We start from the raw sequence: 23,631 nt of genomic DNA, 5'->3' as shown, positions 1-23,631 counted from the left end.
GATTGGAGGGGAAACGAGACCTCAGCTGGCTCAGACCCTGGGGGTTACTGCTGGAGCATCCGGCCCTAGAAATCTCCCAGCTTTTCTCCTTGTCTCCTCCCTTCTCCCCTCTTCTCTGTGCCCTTTTCCCGCTCTCTGCTGGCTCCGCCCCTGGAAAACACATGGGCCGGAGGCGGAGCCTCCTGTGGTCATCTCACCACGTCTTCCTAACGGCGCGCCGCGTTGATGGCGCCGCTTAATGACGTCGCTGTCATTGACAGCGTGAGGCGGCGGCCGCTGCCTGGGTGGTGAGCAGTCGGGTAAGGGTCCGAGTTGATCTGCTGCCAGGCCAGGGCGCCCTCAAAGGGCGGGAGGGAGGCCAGGACTTTGCAGCCAGGGCGGCGGGTTTGTCTGCGGTGTCTTGTGGCTGGGGGGAGGGGGTCGGAGGGAATCAGGCTTAGGGGGCGTGTTGGAGGGGAGGCTGGGTGAGAGGCGCTGTAGTCAGGCCCGGAGGGCTGGCGGAAACCTTAGGGTCCGGATTGGGGTGCGGGTAGTTGGGAGCTCAGGGTCTGGGCAAGGAGATATGTCCCGGGGGTCGGCCTTGGGGATGGGGGTACCACACTCACGAATCTCTCTCCCCCTGCCCCCACCCCCGTCCGCCTGCTCCCGGTGGCTCACGCGGGCTGCAGGTGCAGCATGTCTAGTCTGGGGGCCTTGGGCGGCGCCCGCGCCGGGCTGGGACTGTTGCTGGGCACCGCCGCGGGCCTTGGATTCCTCTGTGCCCTTTACAGCCGGGGGTGGAAACGGAACCAGCGCCATGGCCAGACCCAGACTCAGACCCAGAGCCTGCCCAACTCCCTGGACCACACGCAGACTTCTGAACCCGGACGCCAGGGTAGGAGACGGTCCCCTGAGGCCGCAGTCACGGCTGACTGATGGGCCTGGGGTCCGGGCTGCCTTTAGCAGAGCCTGTGGGACAGGACAACAGAGGAATGGCGGTGCCTGAGAGTTTCACCTTTTTGGAAAGCTTATTGAAAAGGAAAGCAGTCTTCCTCTTCTGTACTCTTTCCCCTATAATCTCAGGAAAATATATTCTGAAAGCCTGTTCAGCTTTCACTTTTAGTTCTGGCCACACTAATCATATGTACGTTATTAAAGGCACTTAGTGTTGGATGAGGTGTTTAATAAGTAGACCAAGGGACCAAAAGAAGGCAAAAGGGAAAACTAATTTTACAGGCATTAAAAGTCTTGAGGTTTATGTATCACATTATGTACTATTAGAATTTGAAAGGGCCTTAGAGACTATCTAATCCAAGGTGTTTTTATCCTTCTAATGAAGAAATCCAGATTCAAAAAGATTGTGTAACTTGCCCGAGGTTGTCACCGAGCAAGTAAGTGGCAGGATTGGGCATGGTCGCCTGGTCCTGTGGACTTTCCACAGCATGGAGCTGGGCGTGCCCCTACTGCAGTTGACACTGAAAGGGCTGGAAGTCAGCCACAGCTGAGATGGGTAGTGCTTTCAGTTTTGCAAAACTTCCATGTTAATAACTCATTTGAGCAAAGCATCTAGGGCTGGTTCAAACCACTCCCCTCATGTTTGTGTAATGGAGGCGCATTCCGATCATCTCACCCCATGTTAATTGGGAATAAGTGTTTTCTCTGATTACCAAATGCCAGATCGTTTGGAAAAGTTAAAAAGGTCTTCAAAGAGTTATCACCTTCAAGTGCCAACTGCTGTCAGCATTTTATAACCCGGTGGTAACCTTGGATTGTAAGTGTGCTTGTCTGTCTTTTCCTTGTGTTTTGTTTGTTTGTAATTTCTTAGCAGTTGTCTTTCTTCTGCTGAGATGGGGAGAAATTGGGCACATTCCCAAGGATCTTTCTTGCTCTGCATTCTTGGAACATTGTTGGGTGTGTACTATAATCTGGCTCAGATTGTCACTAGATCTCCTTTAACTGATTTATGCTTGCCTGGACTGTGGGTCCTGTCTTCCTGGTTTCTGTCTTGTTTTTACATCTTCCAGTCCAGTTGCCTGAGTTCACCAGCATTTACTGTTGGAATTTACCTAGAGCTCCGTTCAGGGCTTGGTAATGGTGTTTATCTGATGAGGTTTGGATGGGCTTTTTCCAGTGTACCTTTTCTTTTTGCCCCTTTGATGATACCCAGTGGAGTTTTTGAGAGGAGCGCAGAGTTTTCTGTGCTATTCTTTGTGAAGCGAATGATCAGAATGTGAGAGAGGTCAGTTTTAGTTTTGCTCTGTGGTTGGTATTGACTGCCTGGTACTTGGGGCACTACATAGTCAGGTAAAGGTGTTCCTTTTACTCTAGCGGGGAAGCTGTCCTGCCTTCTAGATACCGTACTCTTGCAAGCATTTTACACTATCTGCTGTGGTGTGCAGTACTGCTGAAGGCCCTGGCGTGGAAGGTTTTCGGAACAGAGGGCTCTTATTGAGAGATTAGGACCCTGATTTTTTTCTGGATAGTTACTTGAGACTTGTTATCAGGACTTAGCTGTGAACATATGCTATCTGAGCCTCAAGGGTCTTTGTAAGTTAAACTCAAATGAGAAGCAAGTGTTCTTGAATTCTATAGTGAGATCTTTTCCTTGCTATATCCCATGGGCATCACTGTCTCCTGTCCTTCCTTCAGTGAGGCTGCTGCGGGCAGTCCCAGGTGAGGCTGGAGATGCTGCGGTGCTGCCCAGCCTTCCACGAGAAGGGCAGGAGGAGGTGCTGGATCGCCTGGACTTTGTGCTGACCAGTCTGGTGGCGCTGCGGCGGGAAGTGGAGGAGCTGAGGAGCAGCCTGCAGGGGCTTGCTGGGCAGATTGTTGGGGAGGTCCGGTGAGTAACGCAGCCTGTCTCCTGCTGTGTCCCCTGCCCCTCAACTTTTCCCTGCCTCTACAGCTTTTTCAGCTGATGTGTGTTGTGGCCTTTGCTGTCTGTTTCTAAGGAAGAAGCCAATTTTACAGCTTCTCTCCTAATTGGCAGGGAAGCCGTACACTTGGTACCTTACCTTGCACAAGTTCCTTGTGGCTTTTGGGTCTGGTGTAGCAGCTGAAAGGCTTTGTTCTGACTAACCTGGCCTGTCCATGCAGGCTGAGTCCAGGGAGCTGCCCTTCTCGCTCCCCTGAGGGTAGAGACCCAGGATTTTCTCTGCTCTTGGCCCTTTAATGAGGAGCAGTAGTAAAAGGCTCCCTCATGGTGAGGGGAAAGACAGGCTAGATGGGGCCTAATGGCACCCTCTAGAAAGGGGCCTGCTTTTCAGATCTCACATGGAAGAGACCCAGAGAGTGGCTCGGCGGCGAAGGTTCCCATTTGCCCGGGAGAGGAGTGACTCTACTGGCTCCAGTTCCGTCTACTTCACGGCCACCTCGGGAGTCACATTCACAGATGCTGAGAGTGAAGGGGGGTGAGTTGTCTCTCCTGGAAGCGGCTGTGGCTTCAGCCTGGTTACGTTTTGTAAAAGTAATGTTTATCAATGGAAAATTCATACCAAGCTGCCAAAAATAATTTTTGGAACAAGGTAAGGGTATAAATAAATAAAATACAACGTGGTTGAAATGAGAAAAACCATCCACCTATGTCATCCAGACAAATGGAAATGTTAACAGTGGTTATTGTTCACATCTTTTGTTTTCCTGAGTAGTTTTTGTGTTTTTTTTTGTGAGGAAGACCAGCCTTGAGCTAACATCTGATGCCAATCCTCTTCTTTTTTGCTGAGGAAGACTGGCCCTGGGCTAACATCCGTGCCCATCTTCCTCTACTTTTTATATGGGATGCCGCCACAGCATAGCTTAACAAGCGGTGCGTCGGTGCGTGCCCGGGATCCGAACCGGCGAACCCCAGGCCGCTGCAGCGGAGCGTGCGCACTTAACCGCTTGCGCCACCGGGCCGGCCCGAGTAGGTTTGTTTTTATATAGTTGTTATATTTTTTATTTTTGTTTTCCTGTAGCATCAGTTGGGCATTTTCCTGTGTTATCACAAGGACTTTGTAAGCCTTGTTGTATGACTTTATCTCCTTCAGGATGTGGCTGAGCCCGGTTTATAGAGCTTTCCAAGCACTAACTATGCTCCCCTCCCCCTGGAAGCTCCCTTCCCATGGCGAGGGTGAGGCAGGCTTGCTCATGCTCCCTTGCCATCTTTACAAGGGAGGGGGATGGTTGTCCCGAGTAATTGGTGGCCCAGCAGGTCTGACTATAAGCCTTACTGTGAGACAGAGCAGCAGGCAGGAGTCTGGTGGACAGCCTCCAAACTTGGTTAGGTTAAGGGCTTTTCCATTTTAAACCACTAGCACCATTTTGAAACTTTGGTCCCAAGGCTGGAGTCTGAATGAACATCTTTGTCATGGTGCCTGATGCTGTCAGTGGCAGCATCTGCCCTTGTCTGCTGCTGGGTCAGTCATCCAGCTGGCCTGCATGAGGTCTAGAGGCTGATCCCTCCTTGGTGTCTACTGACCTTTCCTCCTCCTCAAGGAAGAGACTTGCAGAGAACAGCCAAGCCTTCTGTCAGGTCAGGATGCCTGATTTGACTATAAACATGCACATGGAAACTAGAGGTTAAAACCGGCCATTCAGGATGATCTTTGCAGCATTGTCCCTCTTTAGCTGAAACACCTTATAATCTTAACTACCGTTTATTCTGTCTCTGCGACAGACTCTGTGCTAAGCATTTGAGAGGTATTTCCTCACTTAATCCTCACAAGGATCCTGTGACGTAGGTGGTGTTCTCCCTGTTGCTCAGATGGAGCCTTGAGCTTCTCACGGTTTGAGGCCCCGCCCAGGGCTGTAGAATTAGAAGTGCAGGCTGAGCCCGTCTGACTCCGAGTCCCATTCTCCCAACAGCTGGGCTCATCTGCAGGGGTGTGAGGGTCTGCGATCTGAGGCATGGCTTGGTTGTCAGGGCATAGAAGAGCTGTCACAGGAAGACGTGTCGCATGTAGCCCTTGGGAGTTCTTTCCATTGACTAAGAGCTGCCACAGCTCCCTGCCCGGGGAAGACCTGCCCACAGCAGTACAGTTTGTCCAGTACATCTCACTCAAGGAATTTCAGCCTTGTTTTCTTGGTTTGGCCATTATATCCTCCTGCCTCTCCTCAATTGGTTTTCTAAGAAAATTAAGAATAGTATTACTCTTTTTCCGTGTCACTGCCATTGGGCATCTGTGCTGGATTCGATTATTACGCAGGTGCCTCTTGAACAAGTGAAGTCTAGGTAAAGAGCTGTAGTCCTCCATTTGTGACTACTGTTCCCTGGGTTTTCTGATCCCTATTATCTGTATTCTCAAGGGCTAGCTATCAATTTACCTAATACCTCTGGGCTGAGAGATGCTTCCAGAGGGCTGTGTTAGGATGGACAAAAATGAAATTAATATTTGACACATCTGGATTGAAAAGCAAGGACAGTAGTTGATAGTAGGCACTGAGACTTAAGGAGCGTCTCTATGCAACCCAAGGAAGCAGGTCACTTGGGTGGGGAATTGACACTTAAACATTGTAAGAGGGTAGGACAGAAGAAGAGGTCACAGCTCTGCCCAAGATCAGGATGTAGAACTGAAGGCCCTTGATGATGTTAAGAAGTGTACAGGGGCCAGCCCAGTGGTGTAGTGGTTAAGTTCGCACACTCCACTTTGGCAGCCTGGGGTTTGCAGGTTCAGATCCTGGGTGCAGACCTACGCGCTGCTCATCAAGCCATGCTGTGGCAGGCGTCCCACATATAAAGGAGAAGAAGATGGCCACAAATGTTAGCCCAGGGCCAACCTTCCTCAGCAAAAAAAAAGAAGATTGGCAACAGATGTTAGCTCAGGGCTAATCTTCCTCTCACACACAAAAAAAAGTGTACAAACTTCTGGGGGCAGTGAGAGCCAGAGCAGTTAACCAGGGAAGCTATGGGTGCTTCACTGCTTTTGGGGTTCACTGGGGCTCCCAAGACCATAAAGGGCTGCCAGCCACCTGTAAAGGGGTGAGAGGATGGTGGCTTTCTTAATTATAGCTCCAGCAGGCCCAGCCCCATGACGGATCCTGTGGCATGTGGAAGCCAAACGTGGTATGTGGTGCAAGACTCTGGTTTAGCTGGCTGCTATCTGGGGCACTGGCCATGGTGAATAATTCTTTTTCCCATGGTCAGTGCCATATAGGTCAAAGAAGAATTCTGGGAGGAGACCACGAACTCTGGAATGGCTTTGAACATGTGGGCCTGGGGAAGGAGCGCTGCTTTGAGAGATGAAAGCATAAGATTTGATGGGGTACTCTACTCCACTGAAAGCCACACTCCCTCTTTCTTCCAAATAAAATAAAATAGCAACTTTGAGCTCCCAGGGGATTGACTGAATGTGGCAGAGGCAGAATCACTATGTGGATCCATGAGCTTGTTCTAGGCATTGTACCAAACACAGCTTTAATTTCCTCCCTGTCAAAACCCAGCTTGCCCTAAAACACCAGCTCCTCCTACTAGCCTTCCCAGGCATCCCAGCAGAGAGAGATTGCCTGCAACCTCATTGCCACTCCTTCTGGGGCATTTATCCCCTCATTTAGGTTGGTCTTATCTTCTCCACCACTGAGAGTCTTCTCAGGGTCAGGGCCCATGCCTGGTTGTCTCTGAATGCTTCAGCTCAGCCCCTGTAGTGGGGCTTAGGAGCTGAAAGAAACTTAATTGCCAGAAGGTGGGGGTATGTGTGTAACTGAGTCCTTGATCACGGACTTGTGGGCTCTCCTCAAGGAGCAGAGTAGGGCAGCTCTGGCCGCCTTGCTCTGAGGGAGCCTTGGGTCCTCGACCCTTTGTGGGAACAGTGTGTTCTGCCTGAGTGCACAGATCCAAAGGGCCTTTTCAGAGGTCCCTGCCAGTCCCTGGCTGATCTCAAAAGCTGCAGGGCATGTTAAACAAAAGGGCCACCCTTCTGTCTCTGGTGGATTTCTCCAAGGACTGGGTTGGTGGTCCAAGCAATGCAGAAGAATGGTGTGAATGTAGAGACAGCATCCCACATCCTCTGGCACGTGATAAATCTCTTCTGAAGCCCTGGAAGTCCCTGCGGCTGATGTTGGTGCTCACTCAACAAGCGTTTGCCTGCCCACTGCATGCCAGGCAACAGGGCTGCAGGTTAGAGGCACGGCACCTTCAAGTGGGGCTGAGGTGCAGTAAAAGGCCTCCTCACAGTGCCGGCCTCACTGGAGCCTCCCTGCCTCACAGGCTCGACCAGCTTTCACTCTTGGTGGCAGTGTGACCTCTCCTGACCCTCCTTTCCCTTGTCCATGTCAGCTCCTTGGCCTTTAGGCCCCAGAGGGATCATAGCCGTGCAGGACTTGCCTCCTGGCTCAGCTCCGTGGAGAGACTGTGCTGATGCCTGTGCTTTAGCTGTGCTCTAGCAGGGAGAAGAGCAGGGGTCCCTCCCTCAGAGACTCCTGATCTAAACTCCTGATTGACCAAGGCAGCCTTTAGCCAAGCAGGGAGTGGGTCTCCTCTTCTTTCTAGCAACAGGAGGTGATGAGACTCAAGCTCTCCTGCCCAGATAACCCATTTACCCATTTTGCCTTTGGGCCTGGCTGGGCTGAGCAGGGGCACTGGTAGACTCGGATTTGCCTTTCTCATTTAGAGGTTATTGACTAAGTCTTAGGAATTGGTTGGCAGTTTCTCCAGGCTGCCCCCATGTGGTCTTGCTCATCACCATGGAGGTTGGTTGTGAAATCTGATGCCACTTTTCTTTGTCCCTTTAATTTCTCAAGTTTTTACTGCAAATTGTTAGAGAGGAAAGATACTTGGATAACCTCTTAAAAAGCAAGCTAAGGTTAGGAAGGTTATAAATACCTTACAAGTTCCTATAGTAAACGCTCCTGGGGCCCATCTGTTAGATGAGTCTGGAAGCTCCTCTATACAGAGGCAGTCAGCATGGATTGGGCACCAGGTCTGGCTGCTCGCTTCCTACCTTCTGGAGCCTGCCTCCTTGTTGTCTCTGCCTTTCTGGATGAGGACGACAGCACTTCGGCCTACAACACTCAGCCTCTGACTTGAGGCTGTCTTGTATTGCCTGTGTTCGTAGTGTCTCCCTCATCTCTCCTTCAGTTCTGTTTTGCTCCAGCCACAGGAATCCTACCTCTTTCATTCCAGGATGGAGGAAGGCTTATCCCTAAGATCTTCCCTGTGCTTCAGAACCTTCTGGCTCTGACAGAGCCTGCTTTTCCTTCAGTCTGGAGGGCTCTCTGATGTCTGGTTGTGGCCTCTGGAAGTCTTACCTTCTCCCCCAATCAGCTGCTGGTGGAGGCCAAGATCTGAGAGAAACTTGGCTTCCTCTTCAATGGGTGTATCAGGTTTGGGGCTCCCTAGGAGATCCTGGCTTATGGCAGCCCCACAGATACCCTCCCAAGGACCCTCCTCCTCTCCTGCTTCCAGCTGCAAAGTGGCCCCTCCCCACCCCCAGCAAGTTCCTCAGGTTTCCAAGGGCTACTCCTTCTGTGGTTTAGGTTTGGTTGCTGACTTGGGACCGAGGTACATGTTGAATTGAGAAAGACAATGTGAATATTTGTGGCTGCCCGTGGCCTCAGAGGCTGGCACCCACTCCTGTTGGTTCTGGCAGGTGCCTTTGGCTGATAAAGCAAAAATGATTGATAAACCCTTAGCCTGGTGAGGCATGTAGCTCAGGAGATCAGCTCCACCTATATCTTAAGGTTTTTATCTTAAACATTTTTTTCTTTTTTATAAGAAGAATATATGCTTATTAAAGCAATCACATATTAAAAGATGGAGAAAATGTCCTTTAATTCCTCTACCCTGAAAGATCTACTGGCAACATTTTGGTACATACCTTTCTAGGCTTTCTCTTTTTCTCTATTTTTTTGGCAGACTTGGTGGTAACTAAGCAGGGGGTTCTCATATTAACCTCCGTCACAGGGCCCCCAGTTGCTTACTCTTCCCCTCCTGGATCTTTTTCCCAGTCCATAGTTCCCAGAGGAAGCTTTGAGGACTAATTTCTGCCCCTAAATGGTGGGAATGGTTCTTACTTAGTGCTCTGGACAACACTGCCATGGAAAGTCCCTCTTTGGGGGTTGAGGATAGACCCTAGGGGCTCTGCGGCTGAATAATCCCCTCGCTTCACCCTGTCACTTACATTTCTCTGCCACAGTTACACAACAGCCAACGCTGAGTCTGACTACGAGCGGGACTCTGACAGGGACAGTGATGACGGGGAAGATGAAGTAAGCTGTGAGACCGTGAAGATGGGAAGAAAGGATTCTCTGGACCTGGAGGTGGCTTTGGGTCCAGACACGGGAGCCCTGGAGGCTGGAGGCTCCCCTGGCCTGGAGGATGTTCTGCCCGTCCTGCAGCAGGCGGATGAGCTGCACCAGGGCGGTGAGCAGGGCAGGCGGGAGGGCTTCCAGCTGCTGCTCAACAACAAGCTGGCGGTGAGGCTCCCCTCCCCCTTCCCCACCCTGCTGACCCCCAGTGAATGAAGGCAGGCCACTGTGGTTTCTGACCCTGTGAGGTGACATGGGGAGGGAAATGAGAGAGAGATGGCTAGTTCTGCATCAGGGTTGCACATCCTAGTCCATGGAGGCCAAGCATCCCCCTAGGGGCGTGAGGGCTGGTGTACTGCCTGCCCTAGAGCTTTCTTCCCCCTAACTCGCCAGGGCAGTCCTCTGCCTCCCGTACAGCTACTGCAGAAGAGCTCCACCTCTCACCTTAGGGGAACATGTGGAAAGAACTGGAATGTTTTTTTTTCTCTTTTATTTCCCTTGAGGCAGAGCCCAGGCTGCCTACCCCAGTTGAAGTTTCCATCACAAGTGACAAGTGTGTAGGTCACTAGTCTGCAATTCCCTTCTCCTCATGTTCACTGCCAGAATTTATGCTCACTCACGTATAAATGCCCCCAAAGTTAGAATTTGCCCTTTTCTTGGGCATTTTCTCATTTTTTTCATTGTGACATGATGAAAAAGACTTCTCTTTTGCTGTGCCTCATTACATCTTGGAGTTGACCTTTCCTCCTTACAGTATTAGGCCAGCTTGCTCTCACTCTGGAATCTTGGCTAGAGATAGTGTCATCAGTTAACTGCAGGTGGCAGGTTGTGTGGGGGTGGCCCAGTGTCAGTCAGTGTTTATATAACACACTAGCTTGGAAACTCAAAGGTAGATGGAGGGTGAAGGCCACAGCTCCAATTCTCTGTGGCGGAGGGAAGAGGGACCTCATCCTTCTCTGTTTGGTTGGCAGTATGGAAGCCGGCAGGACTTTCTCTGGCGCCTGGCCCGGGCCTACAGTGACATGTGCGAGCTCACTGAGGAGGTGAGCGAGAAGAAGTCATATGCCCTAAATGGTAAGTGCTGACAGGTTCCTGGTGGGAAGGTGACTGACTCTGCGGGTGGAGCTGGCTCATCTGCTTGGGGCCCAGCAGAACCACCAAGATGCAGGCTCAGGGCAGTTGTGGCTCAGTTACTAGGGACAAACTCTGGCTTCCAGGGAGCCCTGCTTCCTCCTCAAGACAGAGCACAGTCTCTGCACATCATGATGACTGAGTAACACAAGTGCACACGTTTTTACTAGTTGTATATTAGCATAGTTCTTTGTTCTCACCCCTCCCCCAACCACAAAGAGGGCAAAGCCTGCTTTCTTTTTTATCATGTTAGCATAATTCTTTGTTCTCACTCTCCAACCACAAAGAGGGCAAAGACTGCTTCCTTTTTTGTGTGTGTGTGTGAGGAAGATCAGCCCTGAGCTAACATCTGATGCCAATCCTCCTTTTTGTTTTTGTTTTTATTTTTGCTGAGGAGGATTGGCCCTGGGCTAACACCTGTGCCCATCTTCCTCTACTTTATATGGGACGCTGCCACAGCATAGCTTGACAAGCGGTGCGTCGGTGTGCAACCAAGATCCGAACCTGTGAACCCCAGGCCGCTGAAGCAGAGCACGTGCACTTAACCCGGCCGGCCCAAAGCCTGCTTTCTTGATCTGAAGGTTTTTTTTTGCTGCTGCTGCTAAGGAATCTGTTTCTGTTATAGAGCCTGTGGGGCAGGTGTTCTAAGAATAGAATGAGTGGAGTATGTTTGGTGAGCGCCTGTAAGGAGCAGTTTGGGAGAATACTGCTAATTTAGTAGTCCCTGGGATCTATTTAGCAACTCTGTTGCCAAAGTGGGTTGCCTGGTGGGCAGGGTGCATCTGACTGGTGCCAGGCTCAGGGCTCATTCCTGTCTGTCATGAGGTCACTGAGAATCCTAGGACTTCTGTAAAAAAGAGACTGGTTTCATGGGGAAGATAATGTGTCCTGCCTGGCCACATACCCTCTGGGTCAGGCACCATCAATGGGCTTCCAGGCCGTGTGGGTCAGTTAGTTATCCAAAGTTAACTGAACTATCTAAATTAGATTCGTCTGCTTTCCCACTTTTGTAAGTACAGCCTTGCAAACATTATTGAATCAAGGTCATTCTTCTAAACGTTTGTAGAATTCTGTTGATATAGAAGGAATAGGCCGATTGAGTCTTATGTTTGCTACAGATTTTCAGAAAAATCTCTGGAAGTTTTAACAAAAGGTGCTCGCTTAATTACTGTTTGTTTCTTTTCAAAACAGTTTCTTTTCCCTCCTAAATTTCAGATGAGGATTCTGATCAGCTTTTGGGCTGTTTTGGACTCTTAGTATCAACAAGAACCTTTTCTTTCCTTTGGTCATTGATCATCTCTTATTAGTATTAGTACCCAGCATGAACCCCAAAGGTGGAAGTGGGTTGGTGGTTAGAGGAGTGGCCACAGCCAGTACTGGTCTTGTCTGGCCTCCCCAGCTTAACATCCTTGGACAAGTCTGTTCCTTTGGAGGTCAGATGACTATGGAGCATCTGTGAAGGCGCTGCTCTGGGATTCTAGCTTTTTAGGACCATCCTTGTTGGGTCTAAAGTTTTTCATTTTGTTCTATCTCTAGAAGCTGGACCACCAGGAGGCAGCCATTCTGTGGGATCTCAGCCAATATCTGTTCACCCCTGTTTGGCTTGGCAGGAACTAGTTGTCTCATTCTTCACTATTATTTTCCCAGTGATAGTGCTTTGAAGGGGGCCAGAGAGAAGTCCCCTAAGAGACAATGTCCCTCTTTAGTGTGGCCATATGGTCCTTTTGTTTGGAAAGGGCGATGTCGGGTTCTCATCTGCTGTTTTAAAAATGTATTTGTTGCATACACATTATAACATAATCAGTATCACTTAAGCATGAGGGAACATTTCAGATTAGCCAGGCTGCCACTTCAACACTTTACTTTTGTTCCATTTTCTCCATGTTCCCTTCTAAGCCCTCTCCATTTTAATCAAAGGAAAAGTTCCATTTTGCAGTGTGCTCTTTTCTCCAGTGTGTAGGCATGATGGTCCTCATCTGGAGGGCTCCAGGCTCCTTGACCACTCTAAGGGACCCTTGTCAAGAGCTTTCATGTGTTTCGGCCTTCATTTCTTTTTTTTTTTTTGGTGAGGGAAATCAGCCCTGAGCTAACATCCATGCCAATCCTCCTCTTTTTCCTGAGGAAGACTGCCCCTGAGCTAACATCCGTGCCCATCTTCCTCCACTTTATGTGGGACGCCACCACAGCATGGCCTGACAAGCAGTGTGTAGGTGCGCGCCCGGGATCTGAACCTGGGCCACCAGCAGTAGAGCGCGCACACTTAACTGCTACACCACGGGCCGGCCTCAGCCTTCATTTCTTTGTTAGTCTTGGTGCCTAGAAAACTTGGGTAAGACTAGGTGAAAGTCATATCTGGTCAGACCTCAGTCCATTTGGCTCTGGTGAGGAGTTGTGGCCTAGAGCTGTGACTAATGTTCTTGGATCATGGATCCTTTTGAGAATTTGATCAAAGCTATGGACCTTCTCATCAATAAAATGCACATGTACCTAAAATTTTATACAACTTCAGAGGCATTCACGGACACCCTGAAGCCTGTCCAGACCCCAAATCAAAAACCCTCCAGGATAAGGTCTGTTGGGGACAGTTTCTGATTGCCATTGGGTCCTTTCATATTTGAAATGCTTCAAGCACATCAGGTGGGTGGGTGTTGTAAAAACAGGGTAGCTGGGGCAGCTGACAGAGACAGGGAGAGCAAGGTGAAGCAGAAGTCATCCCTGAGAAACTATTTGCAGCTTTTCATTCTGCTCAAGTTCACAACTCTTTCCAAACAGGCTGGGTAGGGGTTGGCGAGAGCTAGAGCAGTCATTCTTCCCGCAGCCCCTCCTGTGGAAGTGTGCACGGGAGCCCTTGTCAACTCCAGATCACCTTTGTCCTATAGGAAAAGAAGAAGCGGAGGCCGCTCTGGAGAAGGGAGATGAGAATGCTGACTGTCACCTGTGGTAATAATACCCTGCAGGGCCCCGGGAAGAGGCAGCATGGGTTAGAGTGGAGGAGAGCCTTTCTTTTCTCTGTCCTGGCCACAAAGGCATTTGCCAGAGGAACCAGGAGAGGGAGCTCTGGCCTTTATTTCCATATGCCCCACCCTACCCCTAGCCAGGGACCGAGACGTTTTCTTTGGGAAGTGCCTGGGGATGAGGCAAAGTTTTTTCTGTTGGGGCTTGGAAAAAGGAGTATCTTTGTAAGAGTTCTCCCAGCTATAAAAGTTGTGGGTTCTTGGCTCCTCAGGGAGGCTGGGACAATTTGCAGCTCCCCTCTCCCGCACAAGCTCTCCTTTCCCCTAACTGTGATCCCTGGCTGGTGGTGGACTTGGGCTTCTTTGCTTGGCTTGCATGAGGAAAAGTGAATGTGAGCTCACCCTTAGGAAATTCAGTAGTCCATTTATTAGCTTAAAAAAATCAGCCCTGTTTGTGGTCTCACGTGAGGTAAAGTTCTGGCAACTTGCATGGGTCAATGCCAACTTATATCCTGGGGCCTGGTTCCAGCACTTCAGAATTTTAGTGAAAATGTTCCTTTCCCACCTCCCTCCCTTGCTTTCCATATCTCTGCCCTCAGCCACTGGGAGTGGTTATTTCTCCATCTGTTGCTGAAACTTTGCCTCTGCAAGGGTTCTTCTTAGAGGCCAGGTCACTGTTTCTTGGGTGTTACAGATGCTGCTTTGCTGTGGGCTTCCTTGGGGCTCCAGGGCTCCCAAGGATGGAACCTGGCCTCGCTTTCTTAGCTATTCTTGGGAAACAGCTGTTTGGACTAAACATGGAAATGAAGTATCTGATACAAATACCCCCAGATATTTAGTGAATACTAGAAAAGGAAATTGGGCCTTTAGACACTCATTTAATGTCAACTGCACTTCTAGAAACAATGCTGGGGAGATAGGGTATGAGACCTTTGTTTGTGAAGACAGAAGATGGGAAGCTGGCTGGCTTTGTTCCCCTGGGAGAGAGGATGTGAAGCAGAGGGCTGAAATTGGAGGCCTTTCTTCCTCTGCTTCTGTTGGTTCCCAAGTTAGCATTAGAAATTCCTGGAGTATCCCATCTTAATCTGACTCTCCTGGAATATGGCTTCCCACTGATGTATATTTCCAACGCTAAGGAAACTTTCTTTCAGTGTCTCCTCAGGAGACAAAAAGCAAGGTACTCAGGGTCTGATGCTGATTATTAGAGATCTGCTTTTTAAGTTTTTATGATACCCATGACTGTATTCATTATGAGGTGAAATTTGGAGATCTGGACTGAGTCCTTGCCTAAATATTAAGAGAGATTTACTGTAGAGGACCCAGCTTTTTTGTACCGAGTATACTTTGGGGAATTGTGAACCTACCACTGTGTTTGCTAAAGAATATGAATTGGGACCACAGATCTGTGAAAAGAGGAATTAAATACAGATGGAAATGATATTTTCAGCTCTAGTTGAAGGGGCAGTGCAGTTAGGCCATAGGTGCATTCCTTGCAGTGATGGTACCCAGTCCGTGTCCCTGAGCTTGCTGCTGCTTTCCCCCGTAGGTATGCGGTGCTTTGTGGTCAGCTGGCTGAGCATGAGGGCATCCAGAGGCGCATCCAGAGTGGCTTTAGCTTCAAGGTGAGGAAAGGCTTCTCCTCTTTCCCTTGTGCTGGTCTAGTCCAGATTCCCTGCTCCATCCTAGATCCTTGTGAAGGGTGTTCCTACAGCCTCTAAGACTTGCCCTTCTTCCCTTTGCAACTCTGATGTCTGGTGTTAGTTTATATTTACATTTTCCCCTCAGGAGCATGTGGACAAAGCCATTGCTCTCCAGCCAGAAAACCCCATGGCTCACTTTCTCCTTGGCAGGTGGTGCTACCAGGTGAGCTAAATCCCAGGGCTTGACGTAAGGGCCCTAAGTGTCCTGTGACACTGATCTCCTTGCCGGGAAGAACAGGGTCCTCACCCTGGTCTGGCTCAAATGCCATTTCCTCTGAACAGTTGTGTTACTGGTGATTGGATCCAGCCCTATTTGACTCTGTTTCAGTAAGGAATATTCAGTGTTCCTAAAGATACTTCTTAAAACGTTTTATTCACACCTTGATCTTTTGGTGGCAGGTCTCTCACCTGGGCTGGCTAGAAAAAAAAACTGCTACAGCCTTGTTTGAAAGCCCTCTCAGTGCCACTGTGCAGGATGCCCTCCAGAGCTTCCTAAAGGTATCAGGGAAAGGAGGGAAGGGTAGACAGCAGCCAAAAATCTTAGGGGGCAATTTTATGTTTGCCTATTCTCTGGGAAAATCTGAACCACCTGGAGAGTTTATAAAAAATATGGCTTCTCAGACCCACTGAATCCATCTCCAGGCTGGGGACTAGAAATCTCTATTTAAAATAAACTTCAGCCTAACTTGAATTTGGGAACTCCTTACTGAAATGCCTTCCTCCCTTCTCTAGGCTGAAGAACTACAGCCAGGATTTTCCAAAGCAGGAAGGGTATATATTTCCAAGGTAAACTCACCTACATATTCCAACGTAGATGAAAATATGTTGATGATATTTCTGGGAACTTCTGAAAGTATACTATACTCATCTCATCCCCTTCTAGTCTCCTGGTGGTATTTCTCCCAGGTTTTCACTATTGTCTCTTCTCAGTGCTACAGAGAACTAGGAAAGAACTCTGAAGCTAGACAGTGGATGAAGCTGGCCCTGGAGCTGCCAGATGTCACTAATGAGGTAATACTTTAAGAGCTTTTCTAACACTGGGTTCCATCATTGAGTTTTCAGGAAAGAATATCTTCCCTTGAGGTCTTATTTCCATAGAAGAGCGAGTCTACACTTTTACATGTAGGCTCTTTCGTCTACATCTCACCTAGGCGAGGAGACAGATTTCATAGGCTCCAGGCTGTTCTGGGGAAGTAGGAAGCAAAGGGCCCTTCTTGGGTACTAGTGGTTTGGGAAATGTTGGCTTAGATTTTGAGTCCTAGTCTTATTCTCTTGTCTCCCTAGGATTCAGCTTTCCAGAAGGACCTAGAAGAATTGGAAGTAATTTTAGGAGAATAATCACATTTCAATGGCCTCCATGACTTGAGGGATACCACTACTTAAAGGGGAAAAAAAAAATCAATTCTTTTTTCCCTTAGACCATGCTTAGATCAGGAAACAGAGCAAGACTGGTTAAGGGAGTGTCCTGACTCCTGAGTCTGACTGGTACCTATCGTTCCCCAATTTCTTGTCTATTGTCCACTGATTGATTAATTTATTCTAATCCCTTACCTAATCTGAAATTGGGGAAGTACTTGAGGCCTGGGTTTCTCTTGTTCTCTCCCTTAGGTGAATTCTTGAAAAATCAAGACTAGTATAGCACTCGCCCTACAGTTGAGTGTGGGTAAGAGCACTGAAGCCTGCCTTGCAACTGCCAGTGAGGCAGATGAACTTAAGAGCTATAGGAACAAAACACAGAACTTGTAATCTCTAATCTTTTTCACTGATTAATTTTCCACACCTAAGTATATAGTCTTATGATCACACTCTACCTACCAGAGTAAAAGGAAGGGCCCGGGCAGTCCATTGATATTGCCCTCTTCTCACCTATCATGTGGATTCTAACTGTATTCCTGGGCCAAGGGGCTGGGCCACTTAACTTCCAGAGTCCTGGCAGCTTTTGGAATGACAGCAGTGCATAAAGGCTTATGAGACTGAAACAATGATCTGAGGAGTTACCTAGAATATATTTTGATACAAACTTGAAATAAACCAAATTTGACTAGAAATGATTGAATTCCCTTATGTTTATTTGTTATCAGTTCCTTATTCTTGCTTGACACTTCCATAATTGTTTCTTACTACAGAGGCTATTGCAAACAAGTAGAAAAACAGCACCCAATAGTTTAGAATAAGCTCTTTGGTTACTGCTATTTCCAGTGAAAATTTTAGTTACATGTAAAACAGAGGCTGAGAACTCACTTTTAGCCTAATAAGGCCTATTCCAACTAAGCAGGTGTTCCTTGACCCTGTCATGTTCACTCTTAGGACCAACAGCACAAAGCCTAATCCCATCTACAAGAAAAATTGAGACAACTTTCTAGGTTTGAGATGCTTTTATACAAGAACCAAACTTCCATTCCGGAATCTGTCATGTGGCTTTATTATACCATCCCAGGTTTGTTTTGCAGTGTAGAAACAGAAGACCTGAAAGGTACTCCATTCTTTAAAGTTAGGGAATGGAACTGCTTTTGAAACACAGCTGTCTTGAATTGACTGTGTCTTGTTATCTCCCTACATACAGTAGGATCAACACAGACAATAGCAGAGATTTTTACCACCTCTCCTCCCAGTAGTAGCTGAGAGGCCCTTTCAAATAGCAAGAGCTGGTTAAATCCCACCCTGAGTAGAAGTCTGAAGGGGAAGAAGAGGAGTATCTCAGACTCCTGAAGTAGAATAATCCAGGCAAGTACCAGACCTCTACAACATGAGACTTACAGAATAAAAACAAAGGCCATAGGAAAGCCATGGTATATCCATCTTGTAATATTCTCTATTAGGTTGAAGGACAAGCTCAATCATCTGAATGTAGGACTTCCTTTTTAAGTTTTCAATTTTAAAGCAACAGAAACTGATCACCTCTACCCATCACCAAAAGATATTATGAAGGCCCTATCTTGAAACATTCAGCTTATACCAGAATAACTCCTATAAACAGCACATTCATTACCAATTACTTTATTAGCAGCCCCACACTGAATCTACTTAATTAAAGAGCCTCTGAAATGCTTAAGATTCCAGAACTATCTTGAGTTGCTCTTAGCAGTAAAAAAAAAAACAAGCAAGTAGATGGTGAAGGGCTGGCGGCCCAGTAGGCCTGCTCAGCACCCCTTAACTAAAAATAAATTCTTACATAAGATAATTCAGGCATACAAACTTAAAAACCTCCTTCTGATTGACCGAGTTTTACTGACAGAAAAAGAACCTTGAGGAGACCCATTCCCTTTGCTGCACAGCTCAGGCATTTTTTTTCAACATTATTCAGACAGTGAGAGAAGAGTCAGGTCTCCCCAGCTTTAGTTTTCTTGGAAGCATAAAATTGTGCAGTAGACAGCTGTTAGTCCTGAGTCAACCCCAAGGGACTATGTCAAAGGTATTCCATACCTCCCCTCCAAAATCCAAAGAATTCACATAGAGATTAATATACTCTAGAAGGAATAAACATTTCAGATCAGTTTGTGACTACTGACCTGCCTCCTGTTTACACCAGCAGAAAAGCTGATACAATAGATGTTTTCCCGGAAGCCTTTTTCTGGCAGTCACAACAGGAAGAGGCCTGTGCAGAACCCCAGGGAGCAGTATTCTCCATTAGGCTGCAGCACTTAAGGTTTATCACAGGAAAAAACCTAATGATTCAGTCTTTGGCATCTCCCACTCCATCCGCATTGATGGCAAACATAGCTTCAGCTTCAGGAAGACAGGGAGAGTCGTAGATTTTGCAGATTCTCGTTTCCCCTCTTCCTTTCCTCAGGTACAGTCTGGCCCAAAGACACGAACCAAAGCACTAAAGTTACTATAATTAAAAAATTTTATTCCTGACTATTTATGGTAGACTTAAAATTTTTTTAGACATATATACTTCCTAGAAGGACTTTGGAGCTCTTCTTTAGGGCACTTCCAACCTGGAGAAATCCATTTCTGCCTTGTACCCACCTTAGTAGATTTTCCATATTGAAATAATTTTTTTTTTTAAATAATGGAGAGGCATATCAATTCTTCATATTCATTCTTCCACATTTCAGGCTTTTAATTCCTTTATGAACTAAAAGCCAACACCTGTACTAACCAGAGCATGACAATTAGATTTAGCAAGGGCTCCTGTGTCTAATTACACAACAGTAACTTTAATAGGGTTTAAAAGGAAATGTTACACCTTCATGTCTACTTCACAGTTAATACGACATTCCAAGATGAAGTCATCTATCCCATCACTTTACCTGGTTGTTGAGGCATGAGCAATGATATTTCCTCCAATAGGCTTTTTAGGATCTGCAGCAAACATGGCTGCTCCATCCACTTGGGCTACCACCTGGTTGGTGATTACCACTGCTACACCAAACTGATGGGGAAAGGATAAATGTCATTTTTTGTGGCCACAGACATTCTAAGGACCTTACTGCTGCCACCCTTATCCCCCACAAAGCAATGAATGACTAATGTCTGTCTTCATATCTAACTGATATCTTGATGACACCAGGCCCTGATGTCCTGGCCTCCCAGCAAGGATCCTGGAATTCATGGCCCCTGAAAGTAGGCCTTCTCTGTCCCCACCCCACAACTTACCTCATCAGCAAGTCGCAGTAGCATCCGCAGAAACCTGGCCAAGTGCATCTGCCTGGCTGAAAGCTCACCTCGACCCGAATAATCTGTTCTGTAGAGGGCGGTGGCACTGTCTACAATTAGCAGTGCATACCTACAGGGAGCAAGGGTTCTCTGTAGCCTATGTCAGATGCTGCTCCCTTCTTCACTACCCTAAAATTTCATATTCATAGTTACAGTTGTATATATAGATGTTCTATTAAAATATTTGTACAGCATTCATATCTGAGGCACCATATAACAAGGTAAAATTTCCAACAAGTCCAGGTGATTATGGTTTCATATTTTAACAGTGACTGGAACTAAACCACAAAGCAAGAGTGTCAAAACTAAAACTTAAACTCTCCATTTCTAATTCAAGCTACTGTCAATTTGGCCACACTGCCTCTACAAGATTCAGGGTAAGGTCTCGGGGAGCATATTCAGTGTCTTCTACTGAGCACATACCTGGACTCTACCATCATGGCTGATGCTTGATAAAGAAGCTGGGTCTGGTGGTCTGTGTTGAACCCTCGAGCATATGCTACATTATCCAGGACATCACTGCCAGAGAGGCCATATCTAGAAGAGAGGAGAGAACATTTTCAGGCTACAAAGAGAACTCAGGTAGATGAGAAATTCATCTCTAACAACGAAATTACCTGGATGGTAGGTAAGCAGTGGTGTTGGGGCTAAAGAATATAATTCCCTCTCTATTAGGAAGTCCCAGCAAACTACAGAAAGAGAGGACACAGCAACTGCTTTAGAGTAGATCTACCTAGCAGGACTCCAGGGTAAATCAAATCTATTCTTTGAGGACTCCTGAACTAGAATAAGAAATTTCCAAATATAAGGAAACAATGTTCTCCTGGAAAAACCAAGGGCAACATGACAGAATTGGGACTGAAACAAAAATAATCACTCAAAGATCAATTAAACAAATTCATATAAACTGTTGTTATATATGAATAAAACCTTCTAAGCAAGGACTCAAAACTGTAAGAAGTTCAAGAGAAGTCTATTTCATTTCTTCTAGTCTCCTCTTTTCTTGCTAGTAACTAGTTACAGTTGAGGTAGAATATGTGACATGTATCTAGTATGGTTAAATAAGTGATACCTTAATTCACCTTATATACTTCATGATTCTTTTTCCTTTGCATTTAAAAAAGGCAAATACAGTTATCTCCTATTTTCTTAGAGTAATCTATATTTTCTCACCTTTGTAACTGCTACCTAAGGAATGAACGTTCAAGGTGGTTTGAGTAAGACAATTTTCATTCATTAAATGTGCTGCAATGGGGCCGGCCCCATTGCTTCAAAGGTAGTTTGATTTATCCATCTATCAAGACTCAACTAAATGCCTGCACTTTCATAAAAGCTTCCTTGCACCTCTCAAATAGATGTGATTCTCCCTCTTCTGCACTTCTGGAAAACTTGATTTAGGCCTTTTTATGGCACTTGTGAGGAGCTACTCTGCCATTCTTTTACTAGACTATAAATTTCTTGAGGGAAAAGACTAGGCCTGTCTACCTAACACATTTTTTTAATACCTAGTAAATTCTGAATAAATGTTGCTGAATAAAAACCTTTTATCCACAACCCAAACAAAAAGAGAACCATATATCATCACTTTAACCCAAATAATATTTTCATATTAATGCCACCTAAAATCATTATATTCCAAAAGTATAATACTGACTCCCTTATGTAATAGTTCAAAAGAGAATCTGTTTAAACAAAATCAAAGTGCTGTAATTCTTTGAAAACCAAAAGTTTCTCATGTTTACAATTCTATCAATCTTTTAAAGCAGTCTATTCTATGTGGAGACTCTGATCATTACAAAAGCATTCAGAGTGTCAAACCTATTTTTCTGAGACTTAGCTTTAGTAAACAGTTTTTTTCTCATTTTTTCCTTCCAAAAAGAATAGAAAAACAAAAGAATGTTCATTTTAACCTTTTTTTTTTTGGGGGGGGGGTGAGGAAGAGCAGCCCTGAGCTAACATCTGATGCCAGTCCTCCTCTCTTTTTTTTTTTGCTGAGGATGATTGGCCCTGAGCTAACATCTGTGCCCATCTTCCTCCACTTTATATGGGACGCCGCCACAGCATGGCTTAACAATCAGTGCATCCGTGCGCACCCAGGATCTGAACCTGTGAAACCCAGACCGCCCAAGTGGAGCATGTGCACTTAACCACTTGTGCCACCGGGCTGGCCCCTCATTTTAACCTTTTTAAAGTGTACAGTCCAGGGCCGGCCTGGTGCCTAGCGGTTAAGCGTGTGCGCTCTGCTTCGGTGGCCCGGGGTTCGCAGGCCCAGATCCCGGGCGCGCGGTGACACACCGCTTATCAGGCCATGCTGTGGCGGCGTCCCATATAAAGTAGAGGAAGATGGGCACAGATGTTAGCCCAGGGCCAATCTTCCTCAGCAAAAAGAGGAGGATTGGCATCAGATGTTGGCTCAGGGCTAATGTTCCTTACAAAAGAAATAAAAATAAATAAATAAATAAAAGAGCACTGGAAACAGTTTTTAAAAAATAAACAAAGTGTACAGTTCAGTGGCAATAAATACATTCCCATTGTTGTGCAACCATCACCACCATCAAATCTCCAGAACTTTTTCATCATCTCAAACTGCAACTCTGTACCCATTAAACAGTAACTCCCATTCTCCTCACCCCCAGTCCCCGGCAACCCTCATTCCACTTTCTGTCTTTATGAATTTGACTGCTCTGAGGACCTACAATATTTGGCCTTTTGCAACTGGCTTATTTCACTTAGCATAATACTTGCAGGTTCATCCATGCTATAGCATGTGTGAGAATTTCCTTCCTTTTTAAGACTGAATAATATTACATTGTATGTATATACGACACTTTGTTTATCCGTTCATCTGCTGATGGATACTGGGTTGCTTCTACCTTTTAGCTATTATGTTAGTGCTGCTAGGAACACTGGTATATTAAGTATCTGTTTGAGTCCCTGCTTTCAATTCTTTTGAGTCTATACCCAGAAGTGGATTTGCTGGATCATTTTACAATTCTATGTTTAATTTTTTTGAGGAATCACCAGACTATTATCCATTTTTAGTTAATGGATATAAGTATGGTATAAGTAAGGCCTAAAATTTATCTTTTTGCATGTGGATATCCAACTACATTAGCACCATTTATTGAAAAGACTATTATTTCACTATTATTTTCCCCACTAAATTGCCTTGGTACCTTTGTCAAAAATCAAATGACTATAAATGCTAGAATTTATTTCTGAACTCTCAGTTCTGTTCCGTTGATTTATGTCTATCTCTTATGCCAACACCAACCTGTCTTGATTACTGTTACTTTATATTAAGTTTTAAAATCAGGAAGACTAAGACCTCCAATTATTTTTTTCAAGAATGTTTTGGCTATTCTGGGTCCTTGATATTTCCATACAAATTTTATAATCAGGTTGTCAGTTTCTACAAAAAACTTGCTAGAATTTCAATAGGGATTGTGTTGAGTCTATAGATCAATATGAGAGAGAACTACCATTTTAAGATCGCGTCTTCCTATCTATAAATGTAGAATGTTTCTCTATTTATGTAGATCTTCAGTTTCTCTCAGCAATGTTTTGTAGTTTTCAGTGTACAAGTCTTGCGCTTCTGTTACATTTATTACTAAGTATTTTATTCTTTTTGTTGCTGAGTCTTCTTAATTTTTGATTTGTTCATTGCTAGTATATAGAAATACAATGGACTTTTTAATATTGACATTGTTTCCTGCAAACTTGCTGAATTAATTTAGTTCTAGTAGTTTTTTCTTTGTGTAGATTCCTTAAGATTTTCTACATACAGGATCATGTCATCAGTGAATAGGTAGTTTTACTTCTTCCACCCCAATCTGGATGCCTTTTATTTCATTTTCTTGCTTGACTGCACTGGCTAAGACCTTCAGTCCAATGTGGAATGTAAGTAATGAGAATGGACATCCTTGCCTTGTTTCCAATCTTAAGGAGAAAGCAATTCAGACTTTCGCCATTAAGTATGATGCTAG

General features: G+C 46.1%; 2 protein-coding genes across 7 annotated transcripts in view; one reads left to right on the top strand and one right to left on the bottom strand.

Annotated features, from left to right (window-relative positions):
* The first annotated feature begins 245 nt into the window (after positions 1-245).
* RMDN3 (regulator of microtubule dynamics 3) lies at positions 246-17,039 on the top strand. 4 transcript variants are annotated; one of them, XM_058541247.1, is made up of 13 exons: positions 246-299; positions 669-874; positions 2,629-2,821; positions 3,246-3,389; positions 9,087-9,366; positions 10,170-10,272; positions 13,209-13,269; positions 14,830-14,905; positions 15,069-15,146; positions 15,383-15,481; positions 15,716-15,769; positions 15,914-15,994; positions 16,268-17,039. In XM_058541247.1, exons 2-13 carry the CDS (start codon positions 676-678, stop codon positions 16,319-16,321), a joined length of 1,422 nt encoding a protein of 473 aa, XP_058397230.1. In that variant the 5' UTR covers positions 246-299; positions 669-675; the 3' UTR covers positions 16,322-17,039. The 4 variants fall into 4 exon arrangements, with proteins under 4 accessions (XP_058397230.1, XP_058397232.1, XP_058397231.1 ...); XM_058541248.1 differs by lacking the exon at positions 246-299 and adding an exon at positions 355-384; XM_058541249.1 differs by lacking the exon at positions 669-874 and having other exon boundaries at positions 279-299.
* The window catches only part of RAD51 (RAD51 recombinase), a 26,404-nt gene continuing 19,807 nt past the window's right edge, over positions 17,035-23,631 (bottom strand). For all 3 annotated transcript variants that reach the window (XM_058541253.1, XM_058541251.1, XM_058541252.1), the window contains 4 exons: positions 20,069-20,182; positions 19,586-19,715; positions 19,240-19,361; positions 17,035-18,780 (listed from right to left, as the gene is read on the bottom strand). In XM_058541253.1, the coding sequence (XP_058397236.1) occupies positions 18,657-18,780; positions 19,240-19,361; positions 19,586-19,715; positions 20,069-20,182 (490 nt within the window). In that variant the 3' untranslated portion in view covers positions 17,035-18,656. The remainder of the gene's footprint in view (positions 18,781-19,239; positions 19,362-19,585; positions 19,716-20,068; positions 20,183-23,631) is intronic.

The sequence above is a fragment of the Diceros bicornis genome, chromosome 5, assembly GCF_020826845.1.
Source record: "Diceros bicornis minor isolate mBicDic1 chromosome 5, mDicBic1.mat.cur, whole genome shotgun sequence".
Classification (NCBI taxonomy): Eukaryota; Metazoa; Chordata; class Mammalia; order Perissodactyla; family Rhinocerotidae; genus Diceros; species Diceros bicornis.
This window is presented reverse-complemented; position numbering and strand designations above follow the sequence as displayed.